The 17,932-nt window shown below is 42.6% G+C and overlaps 2 protein-coding genes across 2 annotated transcripts in view; one reads left to right on the forward strand and one right to left on the reverse strand.

Moving 5' to 3' along the window:
* Tmem159 (transmembrane protein 159) overlaps nt 1–14,887 on the reverse strand; it is an 84,863-nt gene extending 69,976 nt beyond the window's left edge. The window contains exon 1 of the mRNA XM_032892771.1: nt 14,806–14,887. The gene's annotated coding sequence lies outside the window, so the exon portion shown is untranslated. The remainder of the gene's footprint in view (nt 1–14,805) is intronic.
* Dnah3 (dynein axonemal heavy chain 3) overlaps nt 1–17,932 on the forward strand; it is a 169,665-nt gene that overhangs the window by 46,069 nt on the left and 105,664 nt on the right. Inside the window, 8 exon segments of the mRNA XM_032892767.1 lie at nt 853–967; nt 3,387–3,503; nt 4,537–4,716; nt 6,109–6,245; nt 9,616–9,817; nt 10,825–10,917; nt 12,368–12,478; nt 16,093–16,207. Coding sequence (XP_032748658.1) covers nt 853–967; nt 3,387–3,503; nt 4,537–4,716; nt 6,109–6,245; nt 9,616–9,817; nt 10,825–10,917; nt 12,368–12,478; nt 16,093–16,207 — 1,070 coding nt within the window.

Here is a 17,932-nt window from a genome sequence, read left to right on the forward strand (position 1 = left end):
AAATTCTCCACACCTTCACTGTGTGTATCAGTAATTCCTTCATCCTAGATAGGGAAGAGGACCCTTCTGAAAGGAGTGTACTGAACTTCTCTTAGGCAAATCAGTGAATTTCCTTATGGCCGCCTCCCATGCTGGGTAATAGAGAAAGGTACCTGGAGGATGAAGAATTTGGATTTCTATGACTTGTTTTGGGGGAGGAAGCTAGAGAGTGGGAGGAGTTTAGAGAAAGCCTTAATATTTGAATCTTCTTGTGGTACCTTCCAATCTCCATTCATTTAGTGTTCTTGGCAAAGCACCGTGCTTTGGATTACTGCTTTCTGGGCCTCACTTTCAGCCAGTCAGTGCCAATGTGTTACAGCCATTGTTACAAAGCACCACAGGATGGGTGGTTTAAGCAACAGAAATGTATTTTCATAATTTTTGCGTTTTCTAGTCCAAAACCATGGGCTAGTCTCCTCTGGGGCCTCTCTACTGTTAGATTTTTCCTTATGTCTTCACATGGTCTTCTATTTCTATGTGACTGTCGTAACCTCTTCTTAGCAGGACACTAAGCCAATGCTGGATTAGGCTCATCCCTCGAGGCATCATTTTAATACAATTGCCTTATTAAACACTCTTTTAAATACAGTTACATTTTGGCTAATTGGGGGTTAGACATGAATTTTGGGAAAACATACTCAACTTCTAGCAACCCCCAAAGACAACAGTACTTAGAGCAAGAAACACATTGGAAGTAGTTGGCAAACCTTAGAGAAAACATTTTGAGTTCTCTTAAGACTAAGCTGAGATCCTTCCTGGGTGTTTTCCCTGCCACCTCCTATTGCTACTGCTGTTGATGTCTTCTCTCCTCAGGCTGGAACCCATCGGGGCAGCCGCCAGCAAGGAATATTCTCTGGAGAAAAACTTGGAGAAGATGAAGTCAGACTGGGTCAATATGTGCTTCAGCTTTGTGAAGTACAGGGACACGGTGAGTCCCTCCAGAGGGAATTCCCTAAAAGCAGCCCCGTGTGTTATGTAGTAGATTTAGACATGACTCACTCGGCATTGCCACAGACCTCATGAAAGAACAACCCTCCACGTCTGGATTGTCTCTGCCTGCCTATCCTGGACCCATCATCATTGCTCTCATACTCCACTGAAGCTACGCATCTTGAAATCCAAAAGTCCTCTGACCTAGTGCAAAGAAATGGAGTGAGTCTCCTAAATTGACCTGTCTCAAGAACACAGGCATGTGTAACTACACATACATACATACATACATACATACATACATACATACATACATACACATACATACATACACCCCACCTCAGGTCCTTTAGAAGCATATCTGAGGTTGACAGCAACATATTCTACTTCCTAGATGCTAAATACAAGAATTCCTTTGGGATCACTTTAAACTGATTCCTGGAGACTAGAATAGAGCCTGAGGTTCTCCAGGACTACCAAGTCCCTAGATACACCAGTTTGAACTCTAAGGGTGTGAATTTCCTTATTTTTACAGTGTTTATAGATAGATAGCATATGAGTTTGTATGATGAACGTGGAGATACATTTGCTTGTAAAACCCCAAAGTCTAGTTTTCTCTTGTGACAAAGCATAGGGTAGATATGGGGACTGCTGCTCAGTCAATTTTGGAGGGTACAAGTAGATAGTCACTGCAGTCCATTGGCCCTTAGCACAGCAGAATCATTTGGGAGGCTTTTAAAAAATTTTTCCCCTGCTCTTCTACCCCTGAGTGCCTGAGCATCTGCATTTGCCCTCCTGGATTTCTTTTCCATAGTGCTGGAGACTGAAGTCAGGACCTTACTCATGTTAGGACAGCTCTCTAACCTTAGCCACATTTCCAGTACTCCATTTTTCAAATATTCAGCATAGAACCAAAACCCTGGAAATCTGAGCACCGCCCTCCCTTCTGATCAACATACCATCCTCCTGTGACTTCTTTCTCCCTTCAAGTTTGATGGTCTTGGTTTCACCATTGGATAAGAACCGCCCATGGGCCAGTCTGAGGCAGAAGAACTGGAGACAAATGAGTTCATTAGTGGGTTTTTCCCAACAAGGCCAGGTCTCATGGGTTCCATAAACTTGGAGCTGTGAGCTATGCGTTCTTACTGGATCAGACACTGCTCTAGAGACTGCTGCGATGTGCTGAAGAGTTCAATTAGGGGCCTACAGGCAGGCCCACCATCCCTGAGCCATCTTCTAAGTTTATGACTGAAGTAGCTATCAACAAGGAGCAATGGCAAACTGACAGTAATGATGTCAGTCTATGAGAATCGCTTGTCTGTGTAGACATGCTGAGAAAAGACAGAATGTATCCCAAGCCAGATTTAGTCCATATCTTCATCTACATCTGTGTCTGCAGGCTTGAAGGAAGGGAACTCAGAGCAGGTTTGCTGTAGGTAATAGACCCTTAGCACTGTATCTGCCACAAATACTCAGAGGGGACAATGCCATCCATAGGAGCTGGCTTTGAAGACACAGTACCCTTATGTGCTAGCAAAATGGAGCTCACCAAATGTATATGATAGAAATTTCCAAGCTGAGGTTCCATGTCTATGTACTTTTATCATGGGACCCTTACACACAACAAAACAATAAGCAAACAGCACTTTGCTTCTGAAGGGATTAAATGTAAATAATAAATGTGTCCCATCTGTTAGCAGACGTTTAAAAAGAACTCATGAATGAAATAAAAAATAATTTTTAAATTTTATTTTAAAAACAACTACAAGAACATCTATGAATTGGCTGTGCAGTACAGGAGTCTAGGACTCACCTGTTGAATTAGAAGCTGATGCTCCTTGAGAGAAGCAGGAAAGCAAAAAGCCAGAGAGGCCGAAACCCAGGAAAGAGGACAAATCCCCCTGCATCCCCCTACAGATTCTAGGTACGGCCCTGGGATAGGTTGATTTTTGCAAAGGAGTCAGACAATAAATTTTGTTTCTTTTGTTTTAATTTCATTTTGTTTATTGAGACAGGATCTTATGAAGAATCCCAGCCTGGTGTCAAATTCATAGTGTGCCTTTAGCTTCAGCCTTCAGAGTCCTGGGATAGCAGCATGGCCCACTGCTCCTGTCACACTGACAATAAGTATTTTTAATAACCAATGTGAGGCAGGTGTACACTTGTGCTTCCAAGACTGAAGCAGGAACTTCTATATCGAGATCCTGTCTTTAAAGAAATAAATACATAAATATATAAATACGTAAATATTTTCTGGTAAGAAAATCTCACATGAGACATAGATGCCTGTCTCCCTGGGATGAGGGCTCTATACTGTAAGGGTTTCTGGAACCTTCTAGAACCCGGCATAGGTAAGGGGATGGGAAAAGCAAGCAGGTCTCATGAATTTGACTTTGATTGGGCATCTTTATTTGCAGGATACCAGCATCTTGTGTGCAGTCGATGACATTCAATTACTACTCGATGATCATGTGATAAAGACCCAGACTATGTGTGGCTCTGTATTCATCAAGCCAATAGAAGCAGAGTGCCGGGTAAGAGAATAGCCATTGTGTACTTTAGCTTCCCTTTCCCTGAATGGAAAACTGAGAGGATGGATGGATGGAAGACTGAGAGCAACAATGACGTCAGCTCGTGACCTGCTGAAGCTCTGCAGCAGTCTTGTAAAGAGTGGACACAAGGCTTGAACATGCCAAACTAAAAGATACTTTCCAAGTATTTTAGAGTATCTAGGTCTAATAATCTAGAATATGTGCCTCCATTGCTCTTTGTAGATGTGGAATAGGTCAGAGTAGAGAGTAGATCTTAGGGTAGAGCACAAAAGAAAATGAGAAACTGGCATAGGCCTCCTGGGTCCAGACCTCTGGGTCTGTATTCTGATTCTGCCTGTAGTGTTAGCTGTGTGATCTTAGGAGACTATTTGAACTATTGTGTTTCAGTCTGCATCTGTAAACATGGGGTTTGTTAACATCTTCATTTTACTGTGTGTTGTGGGGAGGAGAAAGGAAGAGAGAGGAGAGAGGTGTGGAACCTACAGGACAGTTTTGGGCACCAACCATCTTACTATTGCTTTTGTTTTTGAGACAAGAGCTCTCATTGGTCTGGAACTTGCCAAGTAGGCTGGACCGACTGGCCATTGAACCCCAGATATCTGCCTGTCTCTACCTCTTCAACACTGGGATTCCAAGCACATGCCACCACACCCAGGTTTTTATTGTTTTTGTTTTATTTTTTTTAACCTGGGTTTTGTCATAGATGCAAGAACTTTATTAATATTGCTATCTCTTCAGCCCAAACAGATTTGTTAGTTATCTCATAAGGTGGTTGACCTGACCATCATTATTGTTGTTTGTCTGTCTAACATGTGAGCCCCACAAGGTAAAAGACTTTTTGTTTCATTATATCTACACTTCCTGGAACAGGAACCACACAAGATACACTTCAGTAAGTATTTGTTAAAGGAGTGAATGATTGAATGAGTGCATCCATCCTCCTGCAAGCTCATTCACTGGGGAATGCTGCAGAGTGGCAGGTTACTGATTGAGATGTGGGATGCTAAATTCACAGAAATGGGAAGAAAAGCTAGTTCGGGTACAAGAAAATTTGGATGCCTGGTTAAAATGCCAAGCCACTTGGCTGTACCTGGAACCAATCTTCAGCTCAGAAGATATCATAGCCCAGATGCCAGAGGAGGGCAAGAAGTTTGGCATTGTGGACAGTTACTGGAAATCACTCATGGCCCAGGCGGTGAGTGTTATTTCTTGTGTCTTGCCCGTAGGGTATTGTCACGCACTAGAAGATGCATTGTGTTGACGTCCCTTGAAACAACAAAGTAAATTGGATTTTTTTGATTTGACATTTTATATCATCGTTATAATTTATTAAAGCTTCAAATATGAAAATATAGGATATGGAAAGGAGAACATTTTTGAAATTTTACCTCCCTGGAGAAAGCTCTTAGCAGCTTACATTATTTGCTTATCATGCCTAATGAGATAGAAGACTTTGTTATGGAACAGTGCAATAAAATGTGTTTATAGGTTGGGAACCCTTCTAGATTTCAAATAGTGATATATATTGACACTTGGTTATTTGATGGTTTTTTTGTACCTAGGATGACTCAGATGTGATCTTAGAAGTCAGAAAATACCTGAGAAGAACATGATTTTCACTTTCTTACAACTCACTGTTATGAGGAGCACAGGCTCGAATAAACACTAGGTGTAGTATATGTTAACAGTGTGTAGATTATAAGGATAATTGCAGTTGCCTGGGAGTGTCGAGGAGACCTCCAGAGCAGGTGGTGCTAGAACCAAGTCTTGAAGGATACATTTCACCATATGTAAGGTGTCTCTCCCCTGAGAGGACATATCTTTTCCCTTTAATTGGGGTACATGACCAGAGAATTTATCTCAAAGGAATGTATCTGCTTGGCTTACCTGTGGTCTGGATTATACAGGCAAGGTATGGGGAAAGCGTTATATACCCAGCCAGTGGAGCAGACTTCATGTTAGTTTGCTTTCTTTGGTTGGATGTCATAGAAGTCCATTAAGTGTAGGCTGAGCAAGACTATTGGTGACTCACAGAGTACAATGTCAGAAGGGCATCCAGTCCTCCTGAAGGACCAATAGAGCCCAGAAAGCCCTCCAGCACCCAGAAGAACTCTTTTTATACTCTTGCCTGTACTCCTCTTTCCATGCCTTTTCAGGGCTTTCCCTGAAGAGTGGCCTGCTCCACCACAGGGTAGGGTAGCATGGCAGGAGGCGATCCTTACATGTCCTTGATCAAGGTCCTTGATCAAGGGTTCCTCACAGGCCAGCATGCCATGGTCTGTATTTTAGACACCCCCCCCAAATGTTCAGATGAAATTGGTTCAGTTAGTTTGGGATGCCCAGCCTCTACCCAGCCAACCATGATTGAAGGAACAAAAGCATGCCCTGTGAGCAGTCACCCCTGTGGGACTAGGAGAACATTAGGTAGTGGATGACTGGGTAGGCAGCATCACTAGTTGGTGGGTTGGTCATGAAATCATTACCACGAGCAGTTTCAAAACTTTGAGTACACATAATGATTTTCGTGTGTGTGTGTGTGTGTGTGTGTGTGTGTGTGTGTGTGTGTGTGTGTGTGTGTGTGATCTAGGTAAATGATACAAGGGTTTTGGTGGCAGCTGACCAGCCAAGGATGACTGAGAAGCTTCAGGAAGCCAATGTTCTGTTGGAAGACATCCAGCGGGGGCTGAATGACTACCTGGAGAAGAAGAGGCTCTTTTTCCCCAGGTATCTAGGATTGCGCTTTTATTTGGACCTACCCTCTGAGACCATGTAGCCGGAATCACATTTTTCAGGTTAGATCTCGATTCTATCCCATTCCTGCTTCCCTGTTCCCCAGAGACAGTAACTAGGAATTAACAGGCCTTGGTAGCCATCGCCTAGAGTGAAGCTAAATGGACTCTGCATGGGTTACATCTTCATTTAGCCAATATTATGATTTCCATTGATTAATGAGGCGTAGTAATCATAATTAAGACCTGGTATTTAGAGCAAAAGAGATCTTCCCCTGGGATCCAAGATTTTCTTCTACTTAATTCATTCGAAGACCTTCAGCCCCCTCAGGTTCTTCAATGTGAAGCTGAGATATAACAACACCAATAGCTACTACTTCTTAGGTTTTCTGTCAGATTGGTGACATCCATGTAAAACAGAAGTTTTGAGCAATGTCAGCTAGTTTTTTTTTTTAACATTAACATTTATAGCTGCGAGTACAGTAATTTTATAAATATTTGCCTGTATTTTCCCTCAAATGTTAATGTTCTTTGTAATAGTCAATGTGGGCTTAGAGGGCTAGTGCTGAGGGAGTCTCACGCCTAAACATCTATGACAAGTTCACTGTGGTTTGTCGCTCTATGCCTTTAAACTCAGTGGGGATGTAGGGTTTCATGCCTAGAATCCCGTACTTGGGAGATGGAGGCAGGACAACCAAGAGTTCCAAGTCATTCTCAGCTACAGAGCTGGAGGTCAGCTAGGGCTGCATGAGACTTTTTCTCGAAAGACAACAGCAAAAATTATAATGTGGCTTTATATGGAGCCAAAATTAGTCCTCTACTTTCCACCAAGGAAAAAATGTATAGGATTTTATAGTTATGGTGGTGATGGTTTCCTTTGTTTTATGGGAGAAATTCCTTTGGTATCTGTTCAACCCAATGTTCTCTGATAAATTTTTTTTTCTCAATGACCCAAATATTCTGTATTTGTTCTGTCTTATAAGTTACCATTAGCCACATATAGCCATTGACGTTTTTATTTTATTTTTGTTTTATATGCATGGGTGTTTTGCCAGCATGTATGTATGTCTGTGTACCACTTACATGCCTGGTGCCCAAGGAAGCCAGAAGAGGGTGTCAGATCCCCTGGTACAGTTGTGAGGTCCCATGTGGATGCTGAATGAATATAGATTCTTTGGGACAACAGTCAGTGCCATTAACTGCTGAGCCATTTCTCTAGACCACCATTGAATAAACAAAGTTTTAATTTATTTAATACTAATTTTTAACATAATTAACCACTTGTGGCAATGGCTTCTGCTTTGGAAAACCTGAACAAAGGAACTGTAACTTGGAAGCATAATATTGAGAAGAGATTATGGAAGCCTGAGGTCTAGGCGTTCATCAATATTTTTTAAGATTTTATTTTATTTATGTGCATTATGTGTCATAGGCCAGAGCATGCACATGAGTGCAGGTTCCCACACCGGCCAGAAGAGGGCACTAGATCCCTTAGAGCAGCCAGGTCCTCACAAGAGTACATGCTTAACCCCTGAGCCACCCCTTCAGCCCCAGGGCCTTTAATTCTAGCATTTTGCTGCCTTCTTAGTAAAAACACTGATAGCCAACACTAACACAGTGTTTGCACCTTGTACCCAGACACCACACTGGGTGCTTTATACTCCAGTAACTCTTGAATAGTCCTGTAACATTGGGATCATCACCACTTGATTTTATAAGTGAGAAAACAATGATCTCCCCCAACGAGAAAACAAAGAAAAAAAAAAAACAAAAAAACTGCAGTTCAAATCCAAGGAGTCTGCTTGTCACACTCAATTATTTAATCTCTTTGAGCTACATTTCTACCTAAGTGAAGTACACATAAACACACATATTTCAAGGGCTTATGCATTTTTGTAAAATAAAATCACTCTTAGTGAATACTTTGAACCATTGGTGACAGTCACATAAATTAATTTTACCCTAAAAAATAGAAAATGCTAAATGATTTTACATTATTACTCCATCTTTGGGCCTTACGTATAATAATTGAGGTAACATAAACTAATAGACACCACCCATCTGAACGTAGCTTAGGAATGGTAGGAACTGAAATCTTGTTAGGTACTGATTATTTACTCAGACAAAAACTCTCCCTACCTTCTCAATACTTCTGATAGTGGATCAGTTTGTTGTGCTATGTAAAAAAACAAAAAAACAAAAAAAAACAAAAAAAAACACTCCAAAACTTAGAAGCATGCAGCAGCCATCTTGCTCGCAATCGTATGATATGGCACATTGGGCTGTGCTTAACTGAATGGCGCTACTGTATGCAGCTCACTCAATGTAACCACAGTCAACTGGCCTTTGATCTGAACCATTTGCTGGATGGTTGGATTCCTGTTGGTAGGGCCCTGGGAAGGTTAGTTAGGCTTGTTCACATGGTTACAGGGTTCCTAAGAGCAGAAAGAGTGTCAATGACAAGGTTTCCTCATGCCTTAGGCTTGGACCTTGCACATACCAATGTTTCTGCTAGCCAAAGCAAGACACAGAAACAGGCTGAGGTCAAGAGATTTCAAAATCAATCGTTCCCCTTAGCTTGGGGTTGACTTTATAGTCTTCCGCACTGTGGACCATTGTAATCCATGTATTAAGACCATAATCCCACAGGCCCCTTCTTTATAGAATTTTCAGCTTGGGTTCATTAAAAAAAAAGTGGTTCATGCCTTGAACATTTTCTGAAGGTTGGATTTTGTGTCTTTAGAGCCTGAGCAAGTGGGGAAGTGGCTTCCACCTCCAACTTAAAAGACAGAAGCAGTCTCTGCCTGCACATAGGTTCATTACAAACACTATTTTTCTACATGGTACTGGATTACATAAGGGCAATTTCACGCAAGTATATAATCACACATTCTTATTTCTACTTTTGTTTCCTGGCATGTCTAGAGAGAAGGGAGAATTTCTCTCCTCTCATCCAGAGGTTCTTGACACTGACTGCATCTTAGAGTCATCTGGGATTTAAGACATTACAGATTTTTCCAGACCTTGCCAGATACCAGATACATGGGACTCTCTGGGTGTTGAAACCTTGGCATTAAAGTTCATAGGAGTTCCTCAGGCAATTCTGAAGTATATAAGCAGTGCTGAGAACCAAGCAACCATTCCCATCCCCACAGCACTGAGCTCATACCCTACCCACTCCCAACCTTTCTCTCCCTTTCACCCTTTGTGCACCAGGACGATGGAGGAGAGGAGCCAAGCCTAGAAAGACCTTGAGATGCTGCCAGTGATCACATGGTGGGATCTACCAGCCAGGAGCATCCCCTTATTGGAAATTCCTCCTGGGAAGAATGCCCTGTGACCCTATTCTCTTTACTTTAAAATAGGTTCTTCTTCCTGTCAAATGATGAGCTTCTGGAGATCTTGTCAGAGACAAAGGACCCACTCCGAGTACAGCCACACTTGAAGAAGTGCTTCGAAGGAATTGCCAAGCTGGAGTTTACAGAGAATCTGGAAATCAAGGGCATGATCAGCTCAGAAAAAGAAATTGTTCCATTCATACAGACAATCTACCCAGTGAAAGCCAAGGTAATCCTCCTGTGGTTTCTCCACAGCAGAACAAACTGAAGAGAGTGGTTCCCTGGACTAAGCTTTTGGACTCTAGATTGGGGTGTGGAACATTTGGGATTTGTAACTTAATAACTAAGTCATTTTGAAAAGTTACTCCATCTTTCTGGGCTTCAGTTACCCATTTCTAAGATGAGGACTATACTGGAGGCCATGGGACAACTAAAACTTGTGGGAAGGGCTGGCACAAAGTTGATTCAGTAGTAGGCATCATATCGCAGGTGACCTGGTGACACTTTCAAAACCCAGGTAAACAACAACCCAGTCAGACAACAGAATCAACGAGAAATATCATACCTAGCTTTTCATATGTGTACATACTTTGAGGATGGGGGCAGGTTAGTAGTAATCTCATTTATATAGCCCAAGTTGGCCTTGAATTTGATATCCTCTTGCTTCAGCTTCCAGGGTACTGAGATTACAGTGGGTGCCATGACTCCAAGCCATAAGTCCTTTGAAGTGACTTCCAGTCCCATGGAACAGAGTAGCATCTAAGAAGGTGGACTGCTCTTGCAGATGACCCAAGTTCCATTCCTAGAACCCCTGTTGATCAACTTAGACCTGCCTCTGACTCCAGTTCCAAGGATGCCATGCCTCTGGTCTCCACAAACACTTGCAGTCCTATGCACAGATGCACATGCAAATACATAATTTTTAAAATGTAATATCGGTTAAAAGGAGAAGCTTATTTTATTATTTGGAATGGGGATTTCATTTGCCTCCTGAGAAGCTGTTGGCTTGAGGAATTGCCATGAAGGAGACGTGAGTTAAATATTTCTAGAGAAGACACATACTTACTAGACAACTGTGAATAAATAGCAATCAGTGTAAGAATGCTGGCTTGAAGAGGAAAATAATAGCCTTATCCTGCACCAGCCTTTTCCAGAGAGAGATCTGGGCTCCTCCCACAGTCTCTGCCCAGCTTTGATTGACAGTTGCTGACTCCCACTGTTTGTTCTTCCCCACAGGGCATGGTGGAAAAGTGGCTGCAGCAGGTGGAGCAGGTGATGGTGGCCAGCATGCGGCAAGTTATTGAAGATGGGATTGAAGCTTATCTCAAGGTAAAAAGAATTTAACATACTGTGCCAGGGCAGTGGGACTATGAAAGAAGCTTTGGGGGAATACATTGGATGAGTCCATTGAACTAGATCTTTGCCTACTGCTGAAACTGGCCTCTCTGAGCCCCAGGGTCCTTTTATCTGGGAATCCTGGAGCAGCGAACAGTTTTCTAATAAAGTCTGCAGGTAGACAGGTGGTAGAAGAGGAAGGTTAGCTGGAACCCTTTTGATTATGGGAGTCAATGGGGGTAGGATTTGCTTCTTAACACATGGGACTGATGGCTCAAGGTCCCTTTAGCACCCCTTCCAGGTACAGATTCACTTGGATCTCCAGTGACTGGCATTCTTAAAGCCCAAAGCCTTTACAGGAACAAGTAGGATAGGAAGCCTAAGAGAAACTAATCTGTTGTGACAAATCTTTAGCAGAGAGCCTCCATCCAAGCTCACACTGGCAGTGTGTGAGTTTTCTCCCCTCTTTAAGTGTGTGTCTTATTTCCAGGCCCTACCCCATTGCAAGACCCCCTTCTGTCAAACAGACACGTTCAATAATGCCTTTACCCAAAAGTTCTCAGACCAACCCTGTTGTCCCCCATGGTAGGTTCCAAATTATACATAAATTCCATTTTCTATGACTAATTCTGAATTCAGAGCAAGAGCTACTATGTGGAGTTAACAATCAGGAGTCTGTAACTTTTCCATAAAACCAAGTGAACTCTTCCACCTGCGGGCCACACTCTGGCTTTAGTATCTAACGCCACTCTTGCAGCACAAAAGCAGCGTAGACAACACATGAATGAGAAGCAAGGTTGTGTTCTGATTCTGGTCTGATGAGACCATTCACATCTCAGGCAGACTTGACCAACAAGATCTCATGGAGCCCAGGCTGGCCTCGAACTCACTACGCAGCCAAGGACAGCCTTGAACTTCCCATCCTCCTCCTTCCAACTCCCAAGTGCTGGGATTCCAGGCATGCTCCACCATGCCCAGTATTTGTGATATTGGAACTGCACCCTATTCTTGAGTTTTAGAAACAAAAGTTATGGGAAGAGGACTTGGCTGAGAAAACCATGACAAAGCAGCACAATATTATACAGTCATTAAATAGGGAGGTGTGAGTACTGTCTGTATATGACTAAACAGACAGTATAGTTTCAGTTTTGAAACGCAGAGTTGGGGAGGTTGTTTGGGGAGGTTTGCACAAATTTGAGGGGCAGAGATAATCAATAATCAATCAATCCCAAGCCTGGAAGCTTGGTGGCACACACCTTTAATTCCAGTATTCTGGAGACAAAGGCCAGTCTGATCTACTGAGTAAGTTTGAGGACAACAGAAGATGGTTCTGGTTTTACTGTCTGGATGAGGTGTGTGGTGGGGAGGATGCTAGGTGTAGAAAGTCAGTTTAAACCACATACGAAGAACTGATTCTATGGTAATCCCCATTGCTCTTTCCCAGGTCCCTCGGAATGCCTGGGTCTTGCAGTGGCCTGGCCAGGTCGTTATCTGTGTCTCCTCCATCTTTTGGACCAGGGAAGTGTCTGAAGCCCTAGTTGAAAACACCCTTTCAGTAAGTGAGCACACCTTAAAGCTAGCAGAGGAGAGTCAACATGAACTAGGATAGAGTTGTCATTTGGGTCATTTAGAATAGGAACCACAGATGCCAGAGTTTCCATGGAGACAGTGAAGTGGGAAATCTAGACTTGGGAATCTCCTGGGAGCCTACAGTGCTAGCCTCATGGTTTTTCCTATATAGGAATTCTGATCTGCAAGATGCTAAGTCTTACTAGCTTTTGCTTCCAGGGGCTACCTAACAAACTTTCCGACACTTCTTCTCCCTAGGCTAGAAGGTCACTGTTTGCCTCTCTCTTTATGCTACTGCTTTCTTCTTAGTGATCCCCAATCCTAAACAAGTTCACCCCCAGCTCTCCCTCCTGCTTTCTCTGTGAGACCTGGTACAGCTCCATGACTGCACATGCTCTGATCCAAACATGCATTTCCAGTTAATGCCAGTGCAAAACAAGAGTTTACTTGTTTATGTGACCATGAGCACTTACCAACCCAAGTGTGTGTCTTCTTCTCTGTAAAATGCAAGGAATTGTCACACTGCATCATGGTGTGGTAGGAGGGTTAAATAGATGCTAGTGAATCGGTCAGTACTTAGATATTAGGCTGTGACCTCGATAAGGAAGATATCATACTCATTCTGTTCACCGTTATAGCTCCAAGGTTCAACGAGATTCCTAGCACATAGTAGGTAATCAACAAATATATGCTTAGTGAATGAACAGCAATTCTACTTGTAACCATAGATAATTTCCCAATTACCTCACCAGACCCCTGATATTTGCCTATGGAATTCTGGCCATGGATCAAAAGATATCTTAATTTACTATGATTTGCATAGATAATCAAAATTAAGACATTGGTACCTACCAAAAGTTAAAATTTATGGAAATCAATGTGGCTGGTGCCTAGTACATGGGTTGCAAGCTTTATGACCTCATTCCATACTTCAGAAATAGAAAATGTCTGAGTTTTATAACTGCATGTATAGAGCAAGTTTTTCATCACACACACACACAAACACAACCACAAACACACACACAAACACACACACACCCTACATAGTCTTCTACAGGAATCAGATGCTGTTACAGAATAACTATCTGCCTACCCATTTATGTATTCATTCACATATATATATATATATGAATATGTGTGTATACTTCTCCATTCATTGCTAATGTCTGTCTATCCATCTATTCATCCATTCAGCTATTTGCCTATCCATCCATTTATCTATCCATCCATTCAGCCATCCACCTATCACCCATTTATCTGTCCATCCATCAATTGATCGATCTATTTATCCATCCATCCATCCATCCATCCATCCATCTATCCATCCGCTTATCCATTTACCCACATAATATCCATTATAATATCCATTATTTCAGCTATCTATTCCTCAATCCCTTCACCCATCTGTCATATATCCATTAATTATTCATTTAATAAACATCAGTTTGGTATTTGCTTTGTGCTGAGATTGCTACTAGGCAAAAGTAACTAGAGATACATAAGATAATACTATCACTCTTTCCATGGACTTATGATCAGTTGAATAAGGGGGTTAAAAGGTCACTGTTTTAGAGCTGTGATAAAGAAGGAATAGAGATGCAAGAGGTGCGGGAAGAGAGAGGAAATCAGAGAGGGGCTAGAATTGGGGATGATTTCGCATAAAATGGTTGTCTAAAAGATACCTAAACTATGAGTGACAACTGACCAAGAAGAAAATACAAGGAAGATTGTTTCAGAGAGAGGAATTAGAATGTGCGAAACTCTAGAGCTAAAGCATACGGCAGACTGTGGTCTAGCTTGGCAGTAGAGCATTTGCCTGGCACATGCAAAGCTTGGGCTCCATCCCCAGCCCTGGGAAGAGGAAGGAAAAGCCTGGTGCATCGCAGCAGCCTTTTAAAACATTGCTTTACTATTTCTAATACCATTCCACACAAAAGCAGTAGAAATTCAAGTTTGACAGGTTTATGGAAACAGAAAATCTGTATACATCATCACTTACAGCAATATTGCATGAAAAATTAACTGATTGGTTTTTGTCTTCTTTTCTAAATCCTTCCACTGCCTCAACTCACAGAGTATCATAGATTACAATCCTATCTTGTGCTATGTACAAGTTCCAAATTGAAACTCTATAATTTATACAAAGTCCATTAACATAACCGTTCAGTTTAGCACGCAGGAACATAATTACTTGACATATTGATAAAGGGCCTGAACATAAGTTGCTATACCACCAGTGGCACTGTCTAAGCCTGAGAATGTTTTGTCACTGATCTGTAAAGAAGGCTGAGTCTGCTTGAATCCATAACTAACCTGGCTGACAAGCAGCGAGGAGTCCGATTCTTGACGTGTACCTGCTGCCTGGCTTGGAGAGCAGCTGTGGGGTGGTGAGGGGAGTTTTGGAGCAGCAGCAGACAGCAGTTCATGGACAATGAAGGCATTAGGAACTTCTGTGTTTCCGCATGCCGGTCACGTTATTGCTAACAATAGCATCACTATTCACTGGGAGCTTTATTTATCTCAGACATTGTGCCCATGCTTCTCAAACACCATCTCATCCCTCAGGAGAGCTTTCTGGCTTAGTTGTAATGATACAGAGTCCACACACTTGGGGCCTCACAGGCTCAAAAGCGCAGTGCTGGAAAATTGAAATGGGGAAATCTGAACTCAGATGATTTCCCTTTATTTATTTTGTTTTTAAAATCCATTTATATATATATTTTTTTACTTTATAGCCTCTTTATTTTGAAGTATCAGGCTTATATATAATGTCAAAAAATAATATGAAGAATTTTCATATACTCGTCCCTAGATTCCCTCAGATATGGCCATCAGGGATAACCAAAATATAATGGCCCAATCAAGAGATCAACATTGATCTATTAATGCCTATAGACCTTTTAACTTGGACACTTTAATTAGTTTTCCTATTAAATGCCTAGCTTTTCCTAAGCTTAGACTCTGCCCAAGGCCAGGACTCTGTCTAGGGTTACATTTTGTTTTTTCCTCCTCTTCCTCTCCTCTTCCTCCTCCTCATCTTATTTTAAGTGAGGTAGTGTCTTCCTATGTAGCCCAGGTTATTCCCCTCCTGCCTCAGTTACAAGGTGCTGTGACTCATAGGTAAAGACCAGCGTATTCTATTCCCCCTGTCTCCTTTGATCTGATACTACATAATTCACATATAATAAAACTCAGCCATTGCAACACCTAGGTCTGTGTTTTGACAAGTGCATGCCATCATGTATGCACAGTTGTGTCCAAAATGAGGAACAGCTCCTCTTCACCCCAAATGCCTTTACTCCCCCACAGTTAGCTTTTCTTTACTCCAAGCATTTGCAATTGTTCATTCTGGTCTCTAAAGTTCTGCCTTTCCCACAGTGTTATAAAAATAAAACAGAAGAGGTAGTGTGTCCTCTTAATTAGCACAAGATTCATCTCGAAGTTAACGTATAAGGTGAGGAAAAGGATGGATTGATGGATGACATCCGGATCTGGCTTGGACCACTGGAGAACACATGATGTCAACCTACAAGGTGTGCATTGGCATTGCTGGAGGAGAATCCAGTTTTGACTGAGTGTTTCTTCCTGTGCCCCTACCAGGACTTTCTGAAAAAGAGCAATGACCAGATCGCACAGATTGTTGAGCTGGTGCGAGGGAAGCTGAGCAGTGGTGCGAGGCTCACTCTCGGGGCCCTCACTGTCATCGACGTGCATGGTAAGAATGCAGACTCCTGGCATTGCTCAGCCCAGGAATGGCGGCTGGCTGGGCACGTCTCTTAATTCTCCTAAATAGGATGACTCAGGGCTCCCCACTCCATCTGGGATAAGGAGAATGCTGAGACAAACCCAGTGCCAAAGGCTCTCCCATCACAGCCATGCACTAAGCAGGACTCGAGAGGCACCCGTTTGGGGAATGGTTTTAAACACAGCTGCTGGCGCTGAATATTCACCAGGTGCTGAGCTCCGTGCCAAGTGTTTATGCCTTCCCATTCTCACAAACATTTCCCAGGTTAAGAACCAGTTGTTAGGAGATAACTGCATTTGGAAGTGGCAAAGGTTCATCCCTCTGCTTCCAAACCCAAGGGACTGGAAATGGGCAATGGTGCAGGGAGAGGTGGTGAGAGATTATGCCTTTCTGCTCTTTAAACAAAAAGAAAACAGAGGAGGAAGATGAGGAGGAAGTGGGGTCTTTATGTAAAATAAACCACCTCCACACCCTGACTCTATCATCACCAAGGAAACTAGGGATGGACCAGGCTGGTTGCCTAGAAACAAGGTCTTTCTTGCTCATATACCAGCTAACTAATGTGTCACAGTATCTATTCCCTTCAGACTAGTGCTCATTTCGACCTGATTTCAGGCAGAGTGGTGCCTATTAAATCATAGAGAGAGGAGGGAGAATCTATTCCTAACACATGGCCAAATACCCACCTGGCAGAGGTAAGGAAGGCAGGCATGATTATAACCCAGTATCTCCTTGAGTGGCTAGGTTCAAAAACATAAGCATGCATACATGTACATGCATTTACACACATGCTACATAGTGAAGACAACGCCAAGCTGGTCCCTCATGTGGACTAGCTCAGAGATCTCAACAACTCTCATCCCATCAGCACACAAAAGCCAGTCAGTGATTTCTATAAACCTATAGCCACTCTTCAACTCCAGGGACCATCACTGTAAGTAAGTTAGCCTTGAAATCCTATGAGGAAGAAAGAAGCCTAGAAATGTATTGCCCCGCTGGCCATTAGGGCTGGAAGAAAAGACACCCTCTAAGCATGAATTCATGGGCACTTTCTCATGCTGTCTCAGGTTGAGATGATACCATTGTCCTAGGGTGTCCTAGAAGCCTGGAATGAGACCCCAAAGGTCATGTGGGAGATGTATGAACATTCAGGGTGACTATATTGCAAAGTCTCTGGGTCCCCTCTCACCCTCATGAGTTTCAGAATAGCTACATGATGTCACATTTATATATTTATATATGTTGGGCAGTTGGCTGGGGTGCTGACCCTCTCTCATGTTCACTGTCTAAACACACATTTTCATTTAGTCTTTGTCTTAGTTAAGGTTTCATTGATGTGAAGAAATCAACTTTTTGTTTGTTTTGGGGAAGGGTTGTTGTTTTGTTGGGTTTTTTATTCATTTACATTTCAAATGTTGTCCCCTTTCCTGGTCTCCCTTCTCCAAGCTCCCCCATCCCTTCCCCTTGTCCCTTTGCCTCTAAGAAGGTGCTCCCCCACCCACCCACATCTGCCTCACTGCTCTAGTATCCCCCTAGGCTGCAGCATCAAGCCTTTACAGGACCAAGGGCCTTCCCTCTCATTGTTTCCAAATAAGGCCATCCTCTGCTATATATGTAGCTGGAGCCATGGACCTATCCATATGGACTCTTTGGCTGGTAGTTTAGTCCCTGGGAGCTCTGGAGGATCCAATTAGT

Source organism: Rattus rattus, chromosome 2 (assembly GCF_011064425.1).
Source record: "Rattus rattus isolate New Zealand chromosome 2, Rrattus_CSIRO_v1, whole genome shotgun sequence".
Lineage (NCBI taxonomy): Eukaryota > Metazoa > Chordata > Mammalia > Rodentia > Muridae > Rattus > Rattus rattus.